The sequence below is a fragment of the Vulpes lagopus genome, chromosome 6, assembly GCF_018345385.1.
Source record: "Vulpes lagopus strain Blue_001 chromosome 6, ASM1834538v1, whole genome shotgun sequence".
NCBI classification, from domain to species: domain Eukaryota; kingdom Metazoa; phylum Chordata; class Mammalia; order Carnivora; family Canidae; genus Vulpes; species Vulpes lagopus.
Genome location: NC_054829.1, coordinates 77246200 through 77268662, shown reverse-complemented (window position 1 = coordinate 77268662; position 22463 = coordinate 77246200). Strand labels below are relative to the sequence as shown.

General features: G+C 36.9%; 1 protein-coding gene across 5 annotated transcripts in view; it reads left to right on the top strand.

Moving 5' to 3' along the window:
• Positions 1-22463, top strand: part of CCNI (cyclin I) — a 40908-nt gene that overhangs the window by 5118 nt on the left and 13327 nt on the right. For 3 of the 5 annotated variants that reach the window (XM_041759091.1, XM_041759094.1, XM_041759092.1), the window contains exon 2: positions 2579-2735. The exons of the other annotated variants lie outside the window; for them this stretch is intronic. In XM_041759091.1, the coding sequence (XP_041615025.1) occupies positions 2622-2735 (114 nt within the window). In that variant the 5' untranslated portion in view covers positions 2579-2621. The remainder of the gene's footprint in view (positions 1-2578; positions 2736-22463) is intronic. 5 annotated transcript variants of the gene reach the window in all.

Sequence of the window (22463 nt, the reverse complement as noted above, 5' to 3'; positions counted from 1 at the left end):
CAGCAGAATGTCACAGTAGATGGAATCTAACAAGATGACCCTTTTTTTTTTTAAAGAATACATTTACAGTCCTGAACAAGGTTGTCTCCTTTTCACTGCAGAAAAGAGGGCACCAAAACTCCGTGCACAGTTGGGGTGGGGCAGGTGGAGAGGGAGTACAGTATTTAGAAGAGCAAAAGTCACGTCATGTCAGGAAATCTTTTTTTTTTTTTTTAAGATTTTATTTATTTATTCATGAGAGACAGAGAGAGGCAGAGACAGGCAGAGAGAGAAGCCGACTCCATGCAGGGAGTCCCAATGATGTGGGACTCAATCCTGGACCCCAGGATCACGCCCTGTGCTGAAGGCAGGCACTTAACTGTTAAGCCACCCAGGTGTCCCAATGTCAGGAAATCTTGAACAGTTCTTTGAAGCTGTGAAAAAAATGAATGGGTGGGCATGCTAACCACCTTCAGATATTTCAAGAATTGGCTTATGAAAAGTTTAGACTTGGGTTTGTTTTGTTTTTGGCTACAAAGATTGAAAGCAATCTTTGGTTGAGTCCCTGTTTCATCAAGATTCTATGAGTGATAAAAAGATAATACTGGTAGATATATTTTCCTAATGTTTATCATTTCATATGGGAAATAGTGGGAAGCTCCTTTCAGAAGGGAGAGAAATCATACCAATTTAGAGAATCAAGAGTTCTTAGAAGTTAATCTTTGAAAATTTTTTTTGGGAGGGTTAGGTATTATTTCTTTCCCCTCTCTGTTATTTACTTTTTCTTGGTATGAAAAGTACTTAATTCTCATTATAGGAAATTTGCAAAAACTCAATTATTTAAAGAAGCAAAATGAAAAAAATACAATCCAGTTAACCAGAGGTAGTCTGCAGTATGTTGAATAGCAAGCAAGTAGGCCAAGTATGTGAAGTGATGAATAAGAAAGGGATAGTACCTGGAGTTGGGGTGGGGGGGGGTGAGGGCACCATGAAAATTGAAGTTTTTTTTAAAAAAAAATTATTTTAATTAATTTTTGAAAAGATTTTATTTATTCTTAAGAGACACAGGCAGAGGGAGAAGAAGGCTCCCTGCAGGGAGCCCAATGTGGAATTCCATCCCAGAACCCCAGGATCACACCCAGAGCCAAAGGCAGACGCTTAACCACTGAGCCACCCAGGTGTCCCTGTTACCTTTTTTTTTTTTTTTTTAATTGTAAATTTTACTTAAAAAAATCAGAGCTTTTCATTTGGAAAATGTAGTTAAATGAGGTCTATAATGAAGAACAGCATTCTGCTGCTGGACTTTCTAACCCTTTTCTCACAGGTTAGCCTCTGAGTGCTTATCTGTTTATCTTGTTTAAGATCATATTTTCAAATAATTTGCCCTACTGTTTTTTGATATTTCAATTTTAGGTATTATTTATGGTGTGCCAACTGTGACATGTAAAGATGTGATGCTCATTCTACACCTCTTAATCATCTGACACCTCTCATCTTCCCAGTGCGGGGGTTTTTTTTGTTTGTTTGTTAAAGCCCTTATTCAGTATTTTCATTATCACTGGTATGTAAATGTCATGGTATATTATTACATTTGCCTTCTTGCATAATCTTTTTTTCTGAAGTTAATGACATTTTCAGTTCCTTAGCTTTCATCACCTCTAGTTGAGTCTTGCTGTATCTTCAGCTTCTCGATCCAATTTTCTACACATGGTTGTACCTCTCAAATCTCTAGTTTTTCTTCTTCTTCTTTCTTCTTTCTTCTTTTTTCTTTCTTCTTTCTTCTTCTTCGCTTTTTTTTTTTTTTTTTAAACCTGAGGACATCTCTCCTGGACTTCAGTTGTACCGCAACGATCTAGATAGACTTGCCCTTTAGACTTGCTCATTTTAGAGGGCCCTTCACCTTATTGTTGAGTTTTCTAGATCAACACTCTCCAGTAGAACTTTCTGCAGTGATAGTGAAGAAAAGGAACGTTTCTATCTGATGCAGTGTCTACTAACCACACATGGCTATTGAGCATTTGAAATGGGGCTGGTGTGACTGAGGAATTGTATTTTAACTTTATTCAGTTCTAATATAGCCATATGTGTAGCTAGTGGATGCTGTATTGAAAGCACAAAGAAAGATGGTTTTATACTGATTATATGGGAATGGGTGGGATTTAATGTAATGTAGTAGATGTAATTTTTTTTTAATGAAGGAAAAGGTTAGTATCTTATCTGATTAGGTTTTTAAGAGGAATATTTGGGACAACTACTAAGAATTGCTAGTATAAAAAGCCCATGATTTAAAATTTGTTGACACAGTGTGAGACTTAATAATGTATTTTCATCAGAGTCTATAAGTTCTATCAATTATATGCTTCATGTTTTTATTTTCTTTACAACTGAGTTTCAAATTTAAAGCAAATATATTTAGGTAACTGATTATTATTGTAACATTTTAATATATGATGTTTTAAAGAGCTGTAAAATCCTATACTGCCTCATAACATTCTTATTTTGTTTTATGACTTGCTTAATAAGAACCAACATATTTATGCCATGCCACATGTATTTTATAATTAAAGAAAAAAGCATTTTTTTATGTTTGATTTTATAGGTAGCTACATCAGGCTGGGAGGCAGGCAGATCCAAAGGATATCATGAAGTTTCCAGGGCCTTTGGAAAACCAGAGATTGTCTTTCCTCTTGGAAAAGGCAATCTCTAGGGAAGCCCAGATGTGGAAGGTGAATGTGCCAAAAATGCCTACAAATCAGGTAATTTTTCTTATCACTCTAGATAGATGACTTCTTTTAGAAATAAGCGACCTACTGTCATATAGTGATATCTTGACACCGCATTGGAGAAATATATACCATTAAAGGATATGTTCTATTCTTTATTTGAGAAGCTTCTCCTTGTTTCATTCTGAAACAAACAAGAATAAATTTTTTGGGTTTGTTTGCTTATTTTGTTATCTGAGTTACAGCTTTAGGAGATAAATATGTTCTCTTTTTTTGTGGTCCAGTACTAATGGTAGTAAACTTTCTCTTTTTTTTAGATATATAGTTAGCTATGGAAGTTGAAATTATCTTTAGTAAACAAAAAATTGTTCTGTCTGTCTTGCATATTTATAACAAGTTCAAGTAAGCTACTAAGGTAATGCCAGTGTTGGACAATTCTAGGGAGATCGCCGGCTTACCTCTCAATTATTGTTAACTCCATGAACTTTTAGAAATTTTTATGCTTCTGTCATATAATCCTATCAGTGTTACTTTTGACAAATAACAAGTTTATGCACTCCCAAAGCTTATTGTATAAGCTCTTTTTAATCCCTAGTACCTAGCACTGCATTTGGGATAAAGAATAGTGGTCAAGAAAATTTTGACTTTTGATTTATAGGTAAATGAATAGCAAATATCTAAATTCCTTCTTTGGTTTAGGTTAACCTTTGTTCATAGGTTATTGAAATCTATGCATTTTCTACTAACCTATTCTGTCATTCTTTCTCATAAGCTGATGAAATATGTTTTGCATTTACTGTTACTTACTTGTCATTTAGCAGATTGAAAATTAGTTAACCTGAGTGAATATCTGTTAAGTTAGGAGCATTTACATATGCTGTCACATTTACTATCTTATTATATCTTTTGAAATAGGTAGTAGTCCCACTTTGCTCAAGACTTTAGTAGAGGTATAATTTGAACCTGGGGTAATTGTCTTTCCATTATACTTTGTTTTTCAGTTTTTCTTTTTCTTTTTCTTTTTTTTTTTAGTTTTTATTTTTCTATGCTTGTGTGATTTTTTAGATTACTTGGAAATTCAATCATTTAGTAAATGTTCATTAAGTATATGCTATCTTCTGAGCACATCTAAGCATTGGGGATATATATACCAGTGAGAAAAATAGAAATTCCTACCCTTATGTTCTGATATTCTGGTAAGCCTCAAAGCTTTAAGACAGAGCTGGCTTAAAGAACCATTTCTTTCTTTCTTCTTCTTGAGTCAGCATGTAACCAATGATAATATTCTTTTACAACATGGTCTTTGAAGGTGATACTCTACCAAGATTATAGTACATTGCTATATTATCACTTAATCTGGCCTATTTCTGTTGGTGATTTAACAAATATTACTGGGTTAATACCAGAGAATAGAACAGTATTACAGTTTCCAAGAAGGAACTCCTTAAGGGTTTGCCTTTAGTAATGTCAAGTAGAAGCCAAAGTTAATTCTGAAAAATGTGGGTGGGTTTGTTCTGATGGGGATAGATGGGGATAAGATTGGGATGAGAGTAAAAAGCTGTAGGAGGTCAAACCGCTTGCTACAATAAACCCCAAGGACACTTGTCTATTACTTTCCTATTTTAGTTCTACTTTCTTTATTTTCTTTTGCCACTTTCAGAGACTGGCTTTTCTATTTCTCTTTCCACTATTGCTTCTAACCATGATTTCCCTCCTCGATTGCTTGCAGAAAAAAAAAAAAAACAGTCTTGTCCTTAAGCCATATACATACTTCTCTAGCTTTCCGAATATTTTTTTAAGGGCTTGTAAAAATGGAAAGTAAAATGTTTTAAAGCTTTCTGTTAGGCTTCTTTCCTTCAATTTCCTTATCTTTCTTTCTCTACCTAAGCTCTTCCTTTGGATCATTCTCTCCCAATTCTCTTTTAATTTGTATCCCCCCCCGTCTTCAGGTTTAGGACAGAGAGGTCACACAAGAATATTGCATACTTATCACTCCCTTTCTGGATGCTCCCACAGTGCACTCTACTTCCTTTATGATAACACACAGTATTATAATTTCCTGATGATTTGATGGTGAGTTCCCTTGGGATTGGGTTGTATCATTTTTGTTTACTGGCATATAATAAAACTTCCAGTAAACATCTGTTAAATGAACGTTACCATTTCTTTATAATTAGTCCAGGTTAGATAAGTTCTTTGATATAGTAGTGCTTTCAGGTACACAGTGATTTTTATTATATGGATTTGGGAGAAAAAATTGAAGGCTTGTCAAAGTGACATACACTTTGAAGATATTCTATGTTTGGGATGCCTGGGTGACTCAGCGGTGGAGCCTCTGCCTTCCGCTCAGGGCATGGTCCTGGAGTTTCCGGATCTAGTCCCACATGGGGCTGCCTTGAGGAGCCTGCTTCTCCCTCTGCCTATATCTCTGCCTCTCTCTGTGTCTCTCATGAATAAATAGATAACATCTTTAAGAAAAGAAAAAGATACCCTATGTTTTGCCTAAGGTGCTTTTGATTTGCAAAAGTAAAACTCTGTTTCAAGCTATTAAGATGGTTTTCATTAGAAAGAAACCATCAGATGGTTTCATTAGAACTCTAAGGAATCTTGAAGGCCAATTATGTGGTCGGAATACAGGATCTCAAGCCTCTGGGCTACTGAGGGCATCAGAATCCCTCAGGAGGCTTCTTACAGAGATTCCATGCCTCATCCAGACCTGTTAGGTTGTGGCAATTGTGGAAATTTGTATTTTAAAAAGCTGCTGGGCAGCCCAAGTGGCTCAGCTGTTTAGCGCTGCCTTCAGCCCAGGGCGTTGTCCTGGAGACCTGGGATCAAGTCCCATGTTGGGCTCCCTGCATGGAGCCTGCTTCTCCCACTGCCTGTGTCTCTCATGAAGAAATAAATAAAATCTCAAAAAAATAAAAAAAGCTGCACTTTTTATTAATATGCATTAATTTTGGAAGACACCGATTTACTCTAACCACACAGTAGAAGAGCTCTTCTAACATCTCTCTCTGATGAGCGATTCTCTACTTTGGTTACTTTGTCTATTCTACTGTAGGAAAACTATAAATTATGGAAAGATTTTCCTAAATTTAACCGGAAAACTGCTTCTTTCTAGTGGCCACATATTCTAGTTTTGTCCACTGGTGCAATACAGAATAAATCTTTAAATGGTAGCCCTTTACCTACTCAAAGATGTGTTAAGCCCACAAAGTCCTCTCTTTTCCGATTGAACATCCCTTGTTTTTGACCATTGACAAGATTTCTCTTTTACTGCCCTAGATTTTTTTTTCTTAGATACACTCTTTTTAGCATTTAAGTTGTGACATTTCATTTGTAGTCATTAATGAGCAATGAAGTGAAACTATTACCTCGCTTTATCTTGGCTTGATAATTTTGTTGAACTAGCCCCAAATTTTATTATTGTTTTGGCAGCAATGTCATGTTGGCTTACTGAACTTGTTTTTAAAACCTTGTTGCCTCAAGTTTTAAGCAAAGTTTCCTTTGTGCTGTATGTACTTTTTAGGTTTTGACCTGGGTATGGTGTTATTATTAAATTTAAAATTGTTGATTCTGACCCATTTTTCTAGCTTTAAAATTATGATTGTTATCTAATATGTTGACTTCTGTCATTTTTGTATACTGTGGATTTGGTAAATAAATAAATCTATTTACCCTGCAGGATGGTTTCTCTTTTTTATTTTCTTCAACAGTTTCTTGAGGTGTAATGTACAGAACAGTACATAGATTGTAAGTGTACAACTGTAAAATATACCACTATATTTGCAGAAGGCTCTTTCTGTCCTCTTGCAGTTACTGCTATCTACTCCCCCACACCAAGAAAACACTGTCCTAATATCACAGATTAATTTTTCCTGGTTTTGAATTTCACACACCTGTATATTGAATCATAGAGTAAATACTGGCCTCTTATTTAATATTTTTTCTGTAAGATTCATCTATGTTACTTCATGTAGCCATAATTAATTTATTCTCATTGCCATGTATAATTCTTTGAATTAATCGCTTCTGTTGATGGTCATTTGTGACATCTTCTTGTGCATGTCTCAGTGGGAAAGTCCTCTTCTTGTTCATGCACATATGTGCATTTTGTGTGTGTGTGGGGGGGTATATTTCTAGGGATGGAATTGCTAGAACTTAGAATATGTGTATATCAGTTTTAGTGCATAACCACCAATTGTTCCAGAGTTGTTATACCACTATTATCCCATGGGTTTTTAATTTTTATTTTTTTTTACTCCTTCTAGCAGAGTATGAAAGTCTCAAGTTGCTCTACATCCTTCTCAACCTTGGTATTGTCTTTTCATTGTAGTTATTCTGGAAAGTGTATTATAGTATCACATTGGGTTTAATTTGCTTTTCTTGAATAACTAAGGAAGTTCAGCTTTTCATATGTTTATTGGCCATTAGATTTACTCTTTTGGTAAAATGTCTATTCACATCTTCCATCTGGGTTTATACTGAGTTGTCTCTATTTTTGTTAATTGTTTTATAGGAGTTCTTTTGTTTGCAGACTATGCATTACACATGTCTTCAACTGTGTTGACTTTGATGAATAGAAAGAAGTTCTTTATTTTTAGGGACCAAATTATCAATTTTTTTCCTTTTTTAAAGAAGTATTTGTCTAATCGATGTAGTGAAGATACTCCCTTGTGTTTTCTTCTGCAAAGTTGATCATTTCATCCTTTGCATGCATTTAGATTTATATTCCAGTTGAGATTTTTTTTGGGGGGGCGGCTATGGTGTGAAGTAGAAATCCATCATTTTTCTTCATGCAGAGAACCAACACCATTTATTAAAAAGACACTTTTCCCCACTTCCCTGAAGTGCACTTCTGTAATAAATCAAGCGACTACTGTAAACCTGTGAGTATATTTGTGTGTCTGTTTCTTGCCTCTTGTCATTGGACCATTTGCCACTCTTTAAATAACCATACTGCCTTAATTATTATAGCATTATCATAAGTGTTTAGGCATAAATTTTATTCTCTTTTTCAGGATTGTCTTGGTTATTCTTAGCCCCTTGCTCTTCCATATATATTTTACAATATACTTGTCATTTAAAAATGGTATTATTGAATCTGTCAGTCAATTTGGGGACAATTGACATGTTTATATGAGCCTTCCAATTAATGAACATAGAATATTTCTCCATTTTCTTTAAAGTTGGTCTTCAGTTTCCTTCCTTTTCCTTTTTTTTTTTTTTTTAATATTTTATTTATTTATTTGAGAGAGAGAAAGAGAGAAGAGGAGCAGAGGAAGAGGGACAAGAAGACTCCCTCTTGAGGTTGGAGCCCATTGTGGGGCTTGATCCCATGACCCTGAGATGATAACTTGAGCTGAAATCAAGAGTCAGACACTTAACCGATTGAAGTACCCTAGAGCCCTGGTCGTCAGTTTCATTTATAATATTTGGTAGTTTAGGTTTATTACTAGATATTTGAATCTTACTGAGGTTATTAGAAATAGTATTATAGATTTTTCATTTTTTAATTTTAATTTTTATTTAGATTTTTCATTTTTTTAATATGCTGTTTCTATAAACTGGTATATGGAAATAAAATATTTTTATATATTGACTATACTAAATTAGCTTCCAGAATCTTTTGTATTTTCTGTATATTACACGTAGACATGTTAACTGTGAATAATCATGGTTTTATTTCTTCCTTTCCAGTTCATAATACTTTTTATTTTTCTTGTTTTATAGAATTAGCTAGGGCTTCCAGAACCCCATAAATGATGGTAACAGGTGTCCTTGTCTCAGTTTTAGTTTGAGGGGGAAGTTTTCAGCATTTTACCATCAAGTATAATATTTGTTATATATTTCTTAGATCATCTTTATCAGATTATCTGCCTTAGTTTGTCAAGAGATTTCTTTCTATAAATAGATGTTACATTTTTTACATCATTGGATTTTGTTAACATTTTGTTTAGGATTTTTGCAATTGCCTTCATGGGTGAGATTGGTTTGTCCTTTGTCAGGTTTTCATAATAAAGTATGCTGGCTTTGTAAAATGAGTTAGGAAACATTCCTGCTTTCTTTAAAAAGCTTTCTTTCCGTTTGTTTGGGTTGTTACTTCTTTCTTAAGTGTAGGAAGGTTCCACTGTCATGCCTAGAGATTTATTTGTGGAAAGTATTTAATAATTCAATTTCTTTGGTAAATGTGAGACTAATCAGGTCTTTATTTAAATCTTATTTCAGTTTCAAAAAATTGTTTTTTAAGGAATTTATTTCATCTAAATTAAGTTATTTTTGTAAAGTTATTTATAATACCTCTTTAAATCAAAAAAGTTTATCACTATGAACCTTAGTTTTCATTTCCTTAGTTTTTTCCAGTTTTACATTTGCCTTCTTTTTAAGTTTTGCTCTTGTTTTCTTTATCTGCTTCTGTTTACTTAGTGTAATTTGTTGTTTTTATCTTGTGGTTAATGCTTAAATAATTGATTTTCCACTTCTTATATTTTAATATATACATTTAAAACTAAGTTTCCCTCAAAGTATAATTTTCCAACTATGTCTGATTTATTGTTGGATCCACATATTGGATTCTTAATTTCATTACTATGTTTTTCAGTTTTATAATTTTTTAGATTTTTATATAGGTATCTTGTCTTTAGTTAAATTCTTCATCTTTTCATCTCTTTTCCCACTTTTCTTGTGCTATATGTTAAGTCCTTTTCTGGTATTCAAAGATCTAGGTCGTTTTTTTTGTTTGTTTTGTTTTGTTTCTCTTGGTTTTTGGTCACTTAGTTCTTTTGTCATGCCTGGTTAATTTTTTGGTCTTTCTGTTGTTGTTGATTTGTTTTCTTTCTATTGAAGTTCGATTTGCCAACATATAGTATAACACCCAGTGTTCATCCCATCAAGTACCCTCCTCATTGCCCATCACCCAGTTACCCCAACCCCTCGCCTCCCCTTCTGCAATCCTTTGTTTCCCAGAGTTAGGAGGCTCTCATGGTTTGTCTCTCTAATTTTTTCCTTTCAGTTCCCCACCCTTCCCTTATGGTCCCTTTCACTATTTCTGATATTCCCCGTATGAGTGAAGCCATATGATTTCCCTTCTCCAATTGACTTACTTCACTCAGTGTAATACCCTCTACTTCCATCCACGTGAAAGAAAATGGGTATTTGTCCTTTTAATGATTAATATTCCATTGTATATATAGACCACATCTTCTTTATCCATTCATCTGTGGAAGGACATCGTGGCTCCTTCCACAGTTTGGTTATTGTGGACATTGCTGCTATGAACATTGGGGTGCAGGTGTCCCACTGTTTCACTACATCTCTATCTTTGTGGTAAATCCCCAGTAGTGTAATTGCTGGGTCATAGCGTAGCTCTATTTTTAACTCTTTGAGGAACCTCCACACAGTTTTCCAGAGTGGCTGCACCAGCTTGCATTCCCACCAACAGTGCAAGAGGGTTCTCCTTTCTCCGCATCCTCTCCAACATTTGTTGGTTCCTGTCTTGTTAATTTTCACCATTCTCACTGGTGTGAGGTGGTATCTCATTGCGGTTTTGATTTGTACTTCCCTGATGGCAAGTGATGCGGAGCATTTTCTCATGTGCTTGTTGGCCATGTATATGTTGTCTTTGGAGAAATGTGTGTTCATGTCTTCTACCTATTTCATGATTGGATTTTTTTTGTTTCTTAGGTGTTGAGTTTGATAAGTTCTTTATAGATCTTGGATACTAGCCCTTTATCTGATGTGTCTGTCATTTGCAGGTATCTTCTCCCATTCTGTAGGTTGTCTTTTACTTTTGTTGACTGTTTCTCCTGCTGTGCAGAAGCTTTTTATCCTGATTAAATCCCAGTTGTTCATTTTTGCTTTTGTTTCCCTTGCCTTCATAGATGTGTCTTGCAAGAAGTTGTGGCTAAGTTAAAAAGGTTGTTGCCTATGTTCTCCTCTAGGATTTTGATGGATTCTTGTCTCACATTTAGATCTTTCAACCATTTTGAGATTTATCTTTGTGTTTGGTGTAAGAGAATGGTCTAGTTTCATTCTTCTGCATGTGGCTGTCCAATTTTCCGAACACCATTTATTGAAGAGACTGTTTTTTTCCAATGGATATTCTTTCCTGCTTTGTCGAATATTAGTTGATTGTAGAGTTGAGGGCCCATTTCTGGGTTCTCTATTCTGTTCCATTGATCTATGTGTTTTTGTACCAGTACCATACTGTCTTGATCACAGCTTTGTAACACAGCTTGAAATCTGGCATTGTGATGCCCTGGCATCGGTTTTCATTTTCAGTATGCCCCTGGCTATTCGGGGTCTTTTCTGATTCAGTACAAATCTTAAGTTTATTTGTTCCAACTCTGTGAAGAAAGTCCATGATATTTTTGATAAGGATTGCATTGAACCTGTAAATTGCCCTGGGTAGCATAGACATTTTCACAGTATTAATTCTTCCCATCTATGAGCATGGAATATTTTTCCATTTCTTTGTGTCTTCCTCAGTTTCTTTCAGAAGTGTTCTATAGGTTTTAGGGTATAGATCCTTTACCTCTTTCGTTAGGTTTATTCCTAGGTATCTTATGCTTTTGGGTGCAATTGTCAATGGGATTAACTCCTTAATTTCTCTTTCTTCAGTCTCATTGTTAGTGTATAGAAATGCCACTGATTTCTGGGCATTGATTTTGTATCTTGCCACACTGCCGAATTGCTGTATGAGTTCTGGCAGTCTTGGGGTGGAGTCTTTTGGGTTTTCTATGTACAGTATGTCATCTGTGAAGAGGGAGAGTTTGACTTCTTCTTTGCCAATTTGAATGCCCTTTCTTTTTGTTGCCTGGTTGCTGAGGCTATGATCTTAGGGGAAAGGCTCTCAGTTTTTCCCCATTGAGAAGCTGTGGGCTTTTTGTAGATGGCTTTTAAGATGCTGAGGTATGTTCCCTCTATCCCTACTCTGAAGAGTTTTGATCAGGAAAAAATGCTGTCTTTTGTCAAATGCTTTCTCTGCATCTATTGAAATGATCCTAGGATTCTTGTTTTTTCTCTTGTTGATATGATCTATCACTTTGATTGTTTTATGAATGTTGAACCACCCTTGCATCCCAGGGATAAATCCTACTTGGTCATGGTGAATAATCTTCTTAATGTACTGTTGGATCCTATTGACCAGCACCTTGGTGAGAATTTTTGCATCCATGTTCATCAGGGATATTGGTCTATAGTTCTCCTTTTCGATGGGGCCTTTGTCTGGTTTGGAATCAAGATAATGGTGCCTCATAAAACAAGTGTGGAAGTATTCCCTCCCTTTCTATCCTTTGAAACAGCTTTGATAGTTTAGGTATTGTTTCTTCTTTAAACGTTTGATAGAATTCCCCTGGGAAGCCATCTGGCCCTGGACCTTTTGTGTCTTGGGAGGTTTTTGATGACCGCTTCAGTTTCCTGATTATTGGCCTGTTCGGGTTTTCTTTTTCTTCCTGTTCCAGTTTGGTAACTTGTGGTTTTTCCAGAAATGCATCAATTTCTTCTAGATTGCCTAATTTGTTGGCATATAGCTGCTCAAATGATTTTTAAAATAGTTTGTATTTCCCTGGTATTAGTGTGATCGTTCCTCTTTGATTTGTGATTTTTTTTTAAACATTTTTTTATTATTTATTTATGACAGTCACACAGAGAGAGAGAGAGGCAGAGACACAGGCAGAGGGAGAAGCAGGCTCCACGCACCGGGAGCCCGACGTGGGACTCGATCCTGGGTCTCCAGGATCCGGCCCTGGGCCAAAGGCAGGCGCCAAACCGCTGCGCCACCCAGGGATCTCCGTGATTTGTGATTTTTTAATTTGAGTCTTTTTTCTTTTTAATAAGGCTGGCTAGGGATTTTTCTATCTTATTAATTCTTTTAAAGAACCAACTCCTGGTTTTGTTGATCTGTTTTATAGTTCTAGTCTCTGTTTCATTGAGTTCTCCTTGAATCTTTATTATCTCTCTTCTGTTTAGGGTAGAATTTATTTGGTTTTCTTTCTCCAGTTCCTTTAGGTGAGAGGGTAGCTTGTGTATTTGAGTTTTTTCCAATTTTTTGAGGGAGGCTTGTATTGTGATGCATTTCCCTTTTGCAAGATTTTGAACGGTTGTATCTTCATTTTCATTAATTTCCATGAATCTTTTTAATTCTTCTCTAATTTCCTGGTTGACCCATTCATTTTTTTAGTAGGATACTCTTTAACCTCCATGTATTTGAGTTTCTTCCAAATTTCTTCTTGTGATTGAGTTCTAGTTTCAAAGCATTGTGGTCTGAAAATATGCAGGGGACAATCCCAGTCTTTTGGTATTTGCTGAGATCTGAATTGTGACCTAATATGTGGTCTTTCTGGAGAAAGTTCCATATGTACTTGAGAAGAATGTGTGTATTCAGTTGCATTCAGGTGGAAAGTTCTTTTTTTTTTTTTTTTTTTTTTTTTTAAATATTTTTTTTTTTTTTAAATTTATTTATGATAGTCACAGAGAGAGACAGAGAGGCAGAGACACAGGCGGAGGAAGAAGCAGGCTCCATGCACCGGGAGCCTGATGTGGGATTCGATCCCGGGTCTCCAGGATCGCGCCCTGGGCCAAAGGCAGGCGCCAAACCGCTGCGCCACCCAGGGATCCCCGAGGTGGAAAGTTCTGTATGTATCTGTGAAATCTATTTGGTCCAGTGTATCATTTAAGGCCCTTGTTTCTTTGGTGATGTTCTGCTTAGAATATCTGTCATTTGCTGAAAGTGCTGTGTTGAAGTCTCCTACTATTAGTGTGTTATTATCTAAGTATCTCTTTACTTTGGTTATTAATTGATTCATATACTTGGCAGCTTCCACATTAGGGGCAGAAATACTCATGATTGTTAGGTCTTCTTATTGGATGGACCCTTTAAGTATGATATAGTGTCCCTCTTCATCTCTTACTACAGTCTTTGGTATAAACTTTAATTTATCTGATATGAGGATTGCTACCTCAGCTTTCTTTTGAGGACCATTTGAATGGTAAATGGTTCTCCACCCCTTCATTTAAAGGCTGGAGGTGTTCTTATATCTAAAATGAGTCTCTTGCAGATAGCATATAGATAGGTGGGTCTTGCTTTTTTATCCAGTCTGAAACCCTGCATCTTTTGATGGGATCATTTAGACTATTTACATTCAGAGTAACTATTGCAAGATATGAGTTTAGTGTCATCATAATACCTATTCAGTTCCTGTTTTTGTGGATTATTTCCTTGGGCTTCCTCTTTTTTTTTAGATGGTTCCCCCTTAATATTTCTTGCAGAGCCAGTTTGGTAGTCACATATTCTTTCAGTTTCTGTCTATCTTGGAAGTTCTTTATCTCTCCTATTCTGAATGACAGCCTTGCTGGATAAAGTATTCTTGGCTGCATGTTCTTCCCATTTAGTACCCGAGATATATCATCCCAGCCCTTTCTGGCCTGCCAGGTCTCTGTGGAGAGGTCTGCTATTAATCTGATATTTCTCCCTATATAAGTTAAGAATCTCTTGTTTTGACCTGCTTTAATAATTTCCTCTTTATCTTTGAAATTTGCAAGTGTCCCTATTAAATGTGGAGGTGTTGAACGGTTTCTATTGATTTTTGGGGGAAGTGGGTCCTCTTATCTCCTGGATCTGAATGCCTGTTTCTCTCCCCAGATTAGGAACGTTCTGAGCTATGATTTGTTCAAATATACTTTGTGGTCCTCTTTCTCTTTCAGCCTCTCCTGGAATCCCAGTTACACATAGATTCTTCCTTCTGAGGTTATCATTTATTTCCCTAAGCCTTTCCTCATGGCACTTAATTATTTTTCTCTTTTTTCCTCAGCTTCCTTCCATTCCATCAACTTGTCTTCTGTGTTACTGACTCTCTCTTCTATCTCATTAGCTCTAGCAGTTAGAACATCCAGTTTGGATTGTATCTCATTTAATCTATTTTTAATTTCGGCCTGATTAGATCTCAATTCTGCAGTAAGGAAGTCACTAGAGGCCTTGATGCTTTTTTCCTGAGCCACCAGTAGCTTTATAATTGTACTTCTGAATCGAATTTCTGACATCATATTGAAATCTAAATTCTGTAACTCTGTGGCAGAGAGTATGTTTCCAGTTCTTTCTTTTGTGAATTCTTCCTTCTAGTGATTTTGTCCAGTGCAGAGTGGCTGTATCAGCGGGCTGAGCCAAAATATCAACCATGACCTAAGTAAAGTACACCCTAGATCATTTCAAACAGGTCAGAGACCGGAAAATAAAAGAAAAAGAAGAACAGAACAAAATAAAACAGAAGGACCACTAAAGTGAAAAACAAATTTTAAAACAAAGTAGTAAAAATAAAAAGCTAAAAACAAAGAAGAAAAAGGAAAAAAGTAAAGAAGAGAAAAAAAGGGGGGGATGGTGGTGGTGACGAAGTGGTAGTGGAGAGAGAATGTGGTCTACCTGAGGGGTCCTAGAGGATGATCCTCTTGGTTCTGAGTGTATTTTGTTTTGTATGTTAGAAGATGCTCAATCCCAAATTCATATAAAGCAGCAATACTTATAGAAAGCCCCAACATTGACCACCAAAATATTAACAAGAAAAAGGAGGAAGGAAGGGAGAATATAATCTCACAAAATGAACCAACATAGTGTTCCACTTGGTTCTGGATGTTGGTCGTGTTTTAGAAGGTACTAACTTTATTGTAAAACAAAACAAGGCAGAAAAAAACAACAAAAACCTGTATCTCATATATCTACCAAAATTAAATTGAATACGTTGAAGTGAATCCAGAAGTGAAAAATATATCTAAGATCTGTAATTGTAGAAATATGAAAGTCAAAAAGGAAAAAATCTTAAAAATGAAGAGCTGGTAAAATATTTTAGTTAAGGTGGGAAAAGGGAAAATATATTGGAAATTTTTAGTCTGATATAAAAACAAGTCCTAATGGGAGAAAAAAAAAAATGACCCTCTAGTTTTATATACTATTTTCCCTCAGTCTTGGAGCTTTCCAGCGCTGCTCCAGAACTTGCTCTTCTGTTCTCCCAGCTGGTCTTCTGGAGGAGGGGCCTGCTGTGCTGATTCTCAGGTGTGTGTACCTGGGTGGAGATGCGCCCCCCCCCCCCCGCGTCCCCCCGCCCCCCCCCCACCAGGTGCCGGGTTCAGTGGGAGCTGTTTACCCCGTGAGGCCTCTGTTCCCTGGCAGCCCCGCCCCTCCCAGGCACAAGGTGACACAATGAGGAAAACCAACAATGGCAGCCACCAGATCTCCAGCTCTGGAGTCAGCTCCCCATGAGTAACTAACTACAATCTCCCAGTCTACACTGGCATAGGGGACAGGGGCGCTGACATGCACAGCTTGGGGGCACCCAGTAGCAGGAGAGTCCTCACTGTCTTGTGCCCTCCCCGCCTCTACCTGACCCAGGGGGAACACAGAATCGCTGGCTTTGTCCGTTTGAGCTCTCTGGGATCCAGAGCCCTGCACCCCTGGACCCGTGCTCCCTGGGGGCCACCCCTCCCAAACGGGGGAGGAATGGGGAACAGCTACCTCCCTCTAGAGCAGGGCTCTAGAATAAAGGGAGCTCCAGAGCCATCCTGCCTAACCGACTGGCTTCTCCCAAATGCCCTGAGAGCTGTTCCACTCCAGCCCTTTTTTCTTTTTATTTGGGGGGGGGGGGGTCCAAGTTTTATTCAAGAAGTCAAAGTATTTGAGATAAATGAGTTTTAATCCTCATCTTCCTCGTTCTGTTTAATCTGGAAGTAATGCAACTCGTAACTCTCCTTGCTGTTAGCAACTATGTGCAACCAGTCACAGAGGTGGTTATTTTTCAAATATTTTTTGGTGAGATATTTCAAATACTTTTTGGAAAAAGGCACCTCAGAAGTTACCCCTTTGCCACAAGCTTTTTAACGGGCACCATGGCGGCAGCAAGGCGGAAAAGCTCCACTCCAGCCCTTTACCAAGATTGGTCCACGGTTTGCGGTGAGCTTTCTCTCAGGTGCCCCTCCTCTTACAGTGACTCCGGGAATCTTGAGGCTTCACTGTCTCCCCTGCGACTCTGCCTGATTTCTCTTAGGCTAAGAACTTTTCTTTCAGAAAACTCTGGCGTGGGTTTTTAAAGTTACCGCTTCTCCTGGGCTGGGCTTTCCTGGCTTGGAGGCTTTTGCAGCTCTGCTTTAGCCCGGGTCCTCGTGGAGCCCTTCCCCCACTTTATTATTTTTTATTTTTTGCCTTCCTACCTTGTTAGAAGCAAAAATTTTCTCTCTGTAGCATTCCAGCTGCTCTCTCTTTAAATCTCAGGTAGGATTCGTAGGTGTTCAGGATATTTTGAAAGTTATCTAGGTAAGTTTGTGGGGCCAGGTGAGTTGAGGATCCTTACTTTCCACCATCTTGCCCCTCCCACCTTTTATTATGTTTTTAATTTTAATTCCAATATAGTTAACATAGTATTGTATTAGATTGAGGTATACAATATAGTGATTGAAGAATTCTATTCATTACACAGTGCTCATCATGGTAAGTAATGGTAATCCCCTTAATGGTAATCCTCTTCACCTATTACATCCATCGTACCCACCCCGCCCCCCCCGACCTCGCCTCTGATGACCATCAGTTGTCTTTAATTAAGGGTTTGTTTCTTGGTTTGTGTCTCATTTTCCCCCTTTGTTCGTTTTGTTTCTTAAATTCCACATGTGAGTGAAATCCTATGAGATTTGTCTCTCTCTGACTGACTTTGCTTAGGATTATACTCTCTAGTGTGCCCGGTAATTTTTAATTGAATGCTGAACATTATGAAAAATTGTAAAGGTTCTAGATATTATCTTGCTGCAGAGTGGTTCAGTTTTCTCTTTATTAGGCGACCAAGTAGGAGATGAACCACTGTAACCCAGTGAGGGGTGGTGCTGATTGGAGTCTGGGCTGCACTTGGGTATGACTTCATCGGCCTGTCGTGTGCCCCACATCCTGGAGTGCAGCCCAGGATTCAACTTGAGAACTTGATTAGGGTACAGAACTCATTCTTGCTTTTCAGAGGCTTTTGCTTAGCTTATTACATCCCTGTCCTTTCCAACTTCAGAATTTCATTCTGAAATTGGGAAAATTACTTGAGTGTCACATTCAGTTCTCTGACTCTTCCTCTACCCACTTGGCTCCTTAAGTCTCCAGATTTTGTCTTTAGCCCCTATGAAAGTCTCTGAAGCTCTGTAGGTTTCTTTGCCCGTACTCTCAGCTTTTTGCCATACTCAGGATGGGTAAGTGCTCTGAAGGAAAAGCTACAGAATGTTGACTCCTCTCATTACAGGTTTCCCTCATTATTTGAAAATAGAGCATTCCTGTGAAAACTTCGTAAGCTGAAATGGTGTAACAGCAAAGTAGCAATTATTATGAATTTGTAAGGGAAACTTTGAACATTCCCAGATCCTCTCTTTGGCTTTTCTGATACCTTAGGACACATCTTGCTAACAGATGGACAGAATAAATCAAGATAAAGCACTGATGCTCATAGACAACAGTTCAAAGCCATGGTGGCATGATGCTGAGGTGCTGCGTGTAGTTTTAGGGTAAGGAGATGGGCAGTACTGATTTGCTGCTCTGGGGGTGCTGCCGTCACTGTAACAACTTGTTGCAAAACAAATGCTGAATTCTATTTTTACTTTTTACCTTTTTCATAAAAGTGAAAATCTACTTCAGATTTTTTCAGATACTAAGGTAGGTTTTTAGTAAAAGTGACATAACACAGACTTTTGAAATCAGGGGATAAATATACCTCTTTTGCATAATCTTGGTTCTGCAAAGCTTGGTTGTCCTAGCAGTTCTCATGACTTCAAAACAGGTGGTGGTGGTAGTGGTTGCTAATAGCTTTTTTATAGCCAAAAGCAGAAATGTAAATTTTTTTTTAATATTGAACTTTACAGGTGTGACAAGAGGCTGTGGGTGCACAGGAAGGTACTTAGCCCAACTAGACTTACTAGGAAAAGTGTGGTAAGGAGTGACCATTGAAATAGCTCTTGAAGGATAAATAGGTAGGTAAAAGAGAGAGGGATGTGTTCCGACCAGAGGGAACAGTATGAACAGAGGAGCAGTGATGTAATAAAACTGCATGGCAAGAGCAGGGAAGGACATAATTATAAATACTGCTCTTCCAGTATGAATTTTAAGGCAGAGGTGATAGGAAGATGAGTAGGCTAGAGAGGTAGGTCATAGGGATTTGTACGCCATGCCTGGGGGATTGTACTTAATCTTTTAGGTAATGGTGAGCCTTTTAGAGTTTAAAGCTGGAGAGGATTTGTATTTTAAGGATCAGAATAGTAGCATGTGGAATATAAAATCCTGTGTTTTACTAGGTTGAATCAATCCATTCCAAATTCTCTTGAGGATTAGTTATTCGACTTAGTGAACTCGCTTAACCCTATTTGAGGAATCCATGTAAAAGAAAACAGATTCCTTGACCAGGAAGTACTGTCTGGGGTGGGCAGCCAGTTCTGCTTTCCTTTCTTCCTCCCATTCTTCCTTCTGAATCGGACTACTTAGTCATAGAACTTAATTTTTGTAAAGCTATCCTGATAATATTACTCTTTAGTACATGTTTTAATTGATTTGAAAAGGTGATTTTAGTATGACTTCCTAAGAGTGAGTCTTAAACTGTTAAACTTGTGGGGTTTTTGCTGTTGCTGCTGCTGCTGTTACTGGTTTTGATTAGTGAGATAATACTAGCCATGCAGGAATGCTTTCTTGGCCCTGGCCTCATATTTTAATATAAGGTATAAAGTCCAAAGACTAGCCATGATCTCTTTCATAACTAGTTGTATTATAATTGATTTAAAATAATTACTCGTATGTAATATTTTTAAATTTGCTTTTTTCTGGGATCATTAGAACAGCAAGTATTTTTAGAGGTGGGAAAGAACAAAACCAGTATTTGAGTGCCTTTTGTATTCTATGTGCTTTCTGTAAGTTGAATCATTTAGTTACAACCATGATATCGAACTCTGTAGGTAACTGTGTTCCCTATGTTATATACTTTTATAGCATATTTTGTCCATATTTTGTGGCACTTCTTACAATTATATGTTTGTTATTTAATGTCAAACACCAAATAGGCACATTATATATAATTTGTCATTTAGGGATCTTTTTCTCAACTCTATCCCCATTGTATGGCTTTCTGAGCTGAAGGTGGAATTGATGATGTTCTTGTTCCCTATTGCTACTCTGGATCATTGTTCTTTCACCTCCTTTAAGCCTCCCCAGTTTCATCAGGTTCTAGCACCATCTATTTCTCCTTCTGCAAATGTATTTCTTTATTGATTTGTTTGGATGGCTTGCTGAACATTACTTTTTTATTTGTTTTGGCATTTTAGATAAAATCTCATCCTAGTAGGAATTTAATTTCTCTTGAATGCATAATTCTCTCCATCTAGAAATGTTGTGACTGCCTTTATTCACTTAGTTCCCAGGGACTTTTAGGAGCCCCCAGTCCAGAACTAGATCTTAAAGTAGCAGCTCAGGGCTCTGTGGAAAATGATATATTGTAGAACCAGTGACCCTGCTAACAGCTCTTTGACTCAGGGCCTATAGTTGTCAGTCTGTGTCAGCTTTCTCTCACTTTTCCTGAAAAGCCACAGCTCCAGACAATAATGTTTTGCCACCTTTTTCAGACTCTCTGCGTGAGAGAGAATTCAGCTCTGGTTCTAATAACCTAACTCCAGTTTCCTCTGTCATGTTGAACAGTATAGTCTATGCAGACATAAATTATTTTGCTACTCTGTGCACCCAGAAACTGTCAAGCCCACAGCTTCAGTTTCATGAACTGCCTATGTTTCCTTTAAAAAAAGTTTTTTAAATATATATTTTTAAAGATTTTATTTATATATTTGACAGAGCAAGCAAGAGAGAGTGCAAGTAGGGAGAGTAGCAGCGGGGGAGAGGGAGAAGCAGGCATCCTACTGAATAGGGAGCCCAATGCAGGGCTCCATCCCAGGACACTGGGATCATGACCTGAGCCACTCAGGTGTTCCCTGTATTTCTTTTTGATTAAATTATACCACTGATTCTCAGATTATCTGTTTCTTTTCTTTTCTTTTTTTTTTTTTTAGATTATCTGTTTCTAACAGTCTTTTTCACCCACCTTGATTTTATTTGCAAGTCAGAAGAGCTTGACAATAGGTTATTTCCTCCAGGTTGACTTCATTCCTATGCTTTAAAGTTCATGGGCTTTAAAAAATGTAGCTCTTTTCAATGTCTTTAAAATGATTACATCCTCTCCTCACTTTTTAACTTTTAAGGTACACATTCATTACTGTCTTCTATAAGAAGCTTTCATTCTGCTTCCACACAAGACCAAGTGCCTTTCTAGTGTGTTCCTTTAGCACTGTATATGCCTCTCTTTTACACTAATCATTGTTTATTGACATTTTCTGATTGTTTGCCTCATCGTAGGACTTTAAGTTTTGAAGTTCAAACAGAAAGCTTTTTATTCATTGTATTCCCAGGACCTGCCATAAGATAGACACTGAATATTTATTAATATGAACTGTTTTGGTTGTCAGATGTTTTCAGATTATTGTTCATAGTCTTAACACCAGTTTGGTGGTAAGATGTTAATGTGAGAGGTTGTAAATTTTTATCTCACTTTCTTGGCAGTATTTTTTGTGCAGTAGTCTAGGATCAGTCTTTATTTGACAAAAAGAATTGACTAGAAGGTAGATACATGGCAGTTAACCTTCTGAAATACCAGTTATAACTGAGTTTACAGCTAGATGTAAAAATGACATGTGTGATTAGTTGGTTTGGCCAACATTAAGAAATATTTTACTATGTTATGCCAAAATGAAAGAGGAATTAGAAAAAAAAAAAAAGAGAGAAATTACTTTGCCAGTCCAGTGGCAGATTATAATGAGCACCAAGTCATGTATTTCTCACACTAAAGAAAACCAAGGGGAGGAGAGAAGAAATTCCAACTGAAATACTTGTTTGAGGAGATACATTATGAAAATATATAGCCCTCCTTGCTTTCATAACTCTTAATGTATCTCTCTGTGATAAAAGAATTTCATAAAATTGACCCATAGTAATCAGGTAAGAGGTTTAAGCTATGATCTCTCTACTTTCTAAGGAATGAGATAAATATATTTTAAAGGATTTCCATCTAAAATGGTTATAATTACAAAGATTGCAGTGCTTAGATTAAGCACTTTACTTGTCTGGAACCCTCACTTACTGAAAATACTTTTTCCCACTAATCACAGAGTCATTTCTGTACTCTGTTGTATTTACCTGGTAGAGGTAGTTCTCATGGATCTGTTTAATTTATTATAAGTAGATTATTATTAGGTTTGTTTTATTTTGTATTTTTCATGGTGCCTGCAAAACTTGACAGTAAAGATATCTAAATCATAATTGCTTTAAAATGTGTACCTTCTAAAAATTAAGCCTGTACTCAGCAGTTTAATATGTAGGAAGCAGTAATGTTATGTGTTTGTATAATAATCTCTCCACTGGTAAATTAATGCAGGTGAATTTCCCTTTCAATATTCTTCCATGATCTTTAAATGTGTAATTCATCTGGTTGTACCTGGTGTTTTTCATTTATTTCTGTTGACTTTAGTTTTGTTTTTAATGGGCTCTCATTCTATTACCATACTCTACTTATATTTCCTAAGATGGTTTAATGGCTATTTGGTGCCTTAGAAAGAAATTCACTGGGAAACTTAATTCCAAACTACTGTCAGTTGATACTAGTTACCTAACCTTTAAAGTGTTATATTCCCTGAACACCTTAGTTTAATTAAAATACAGGACTGTGGTGA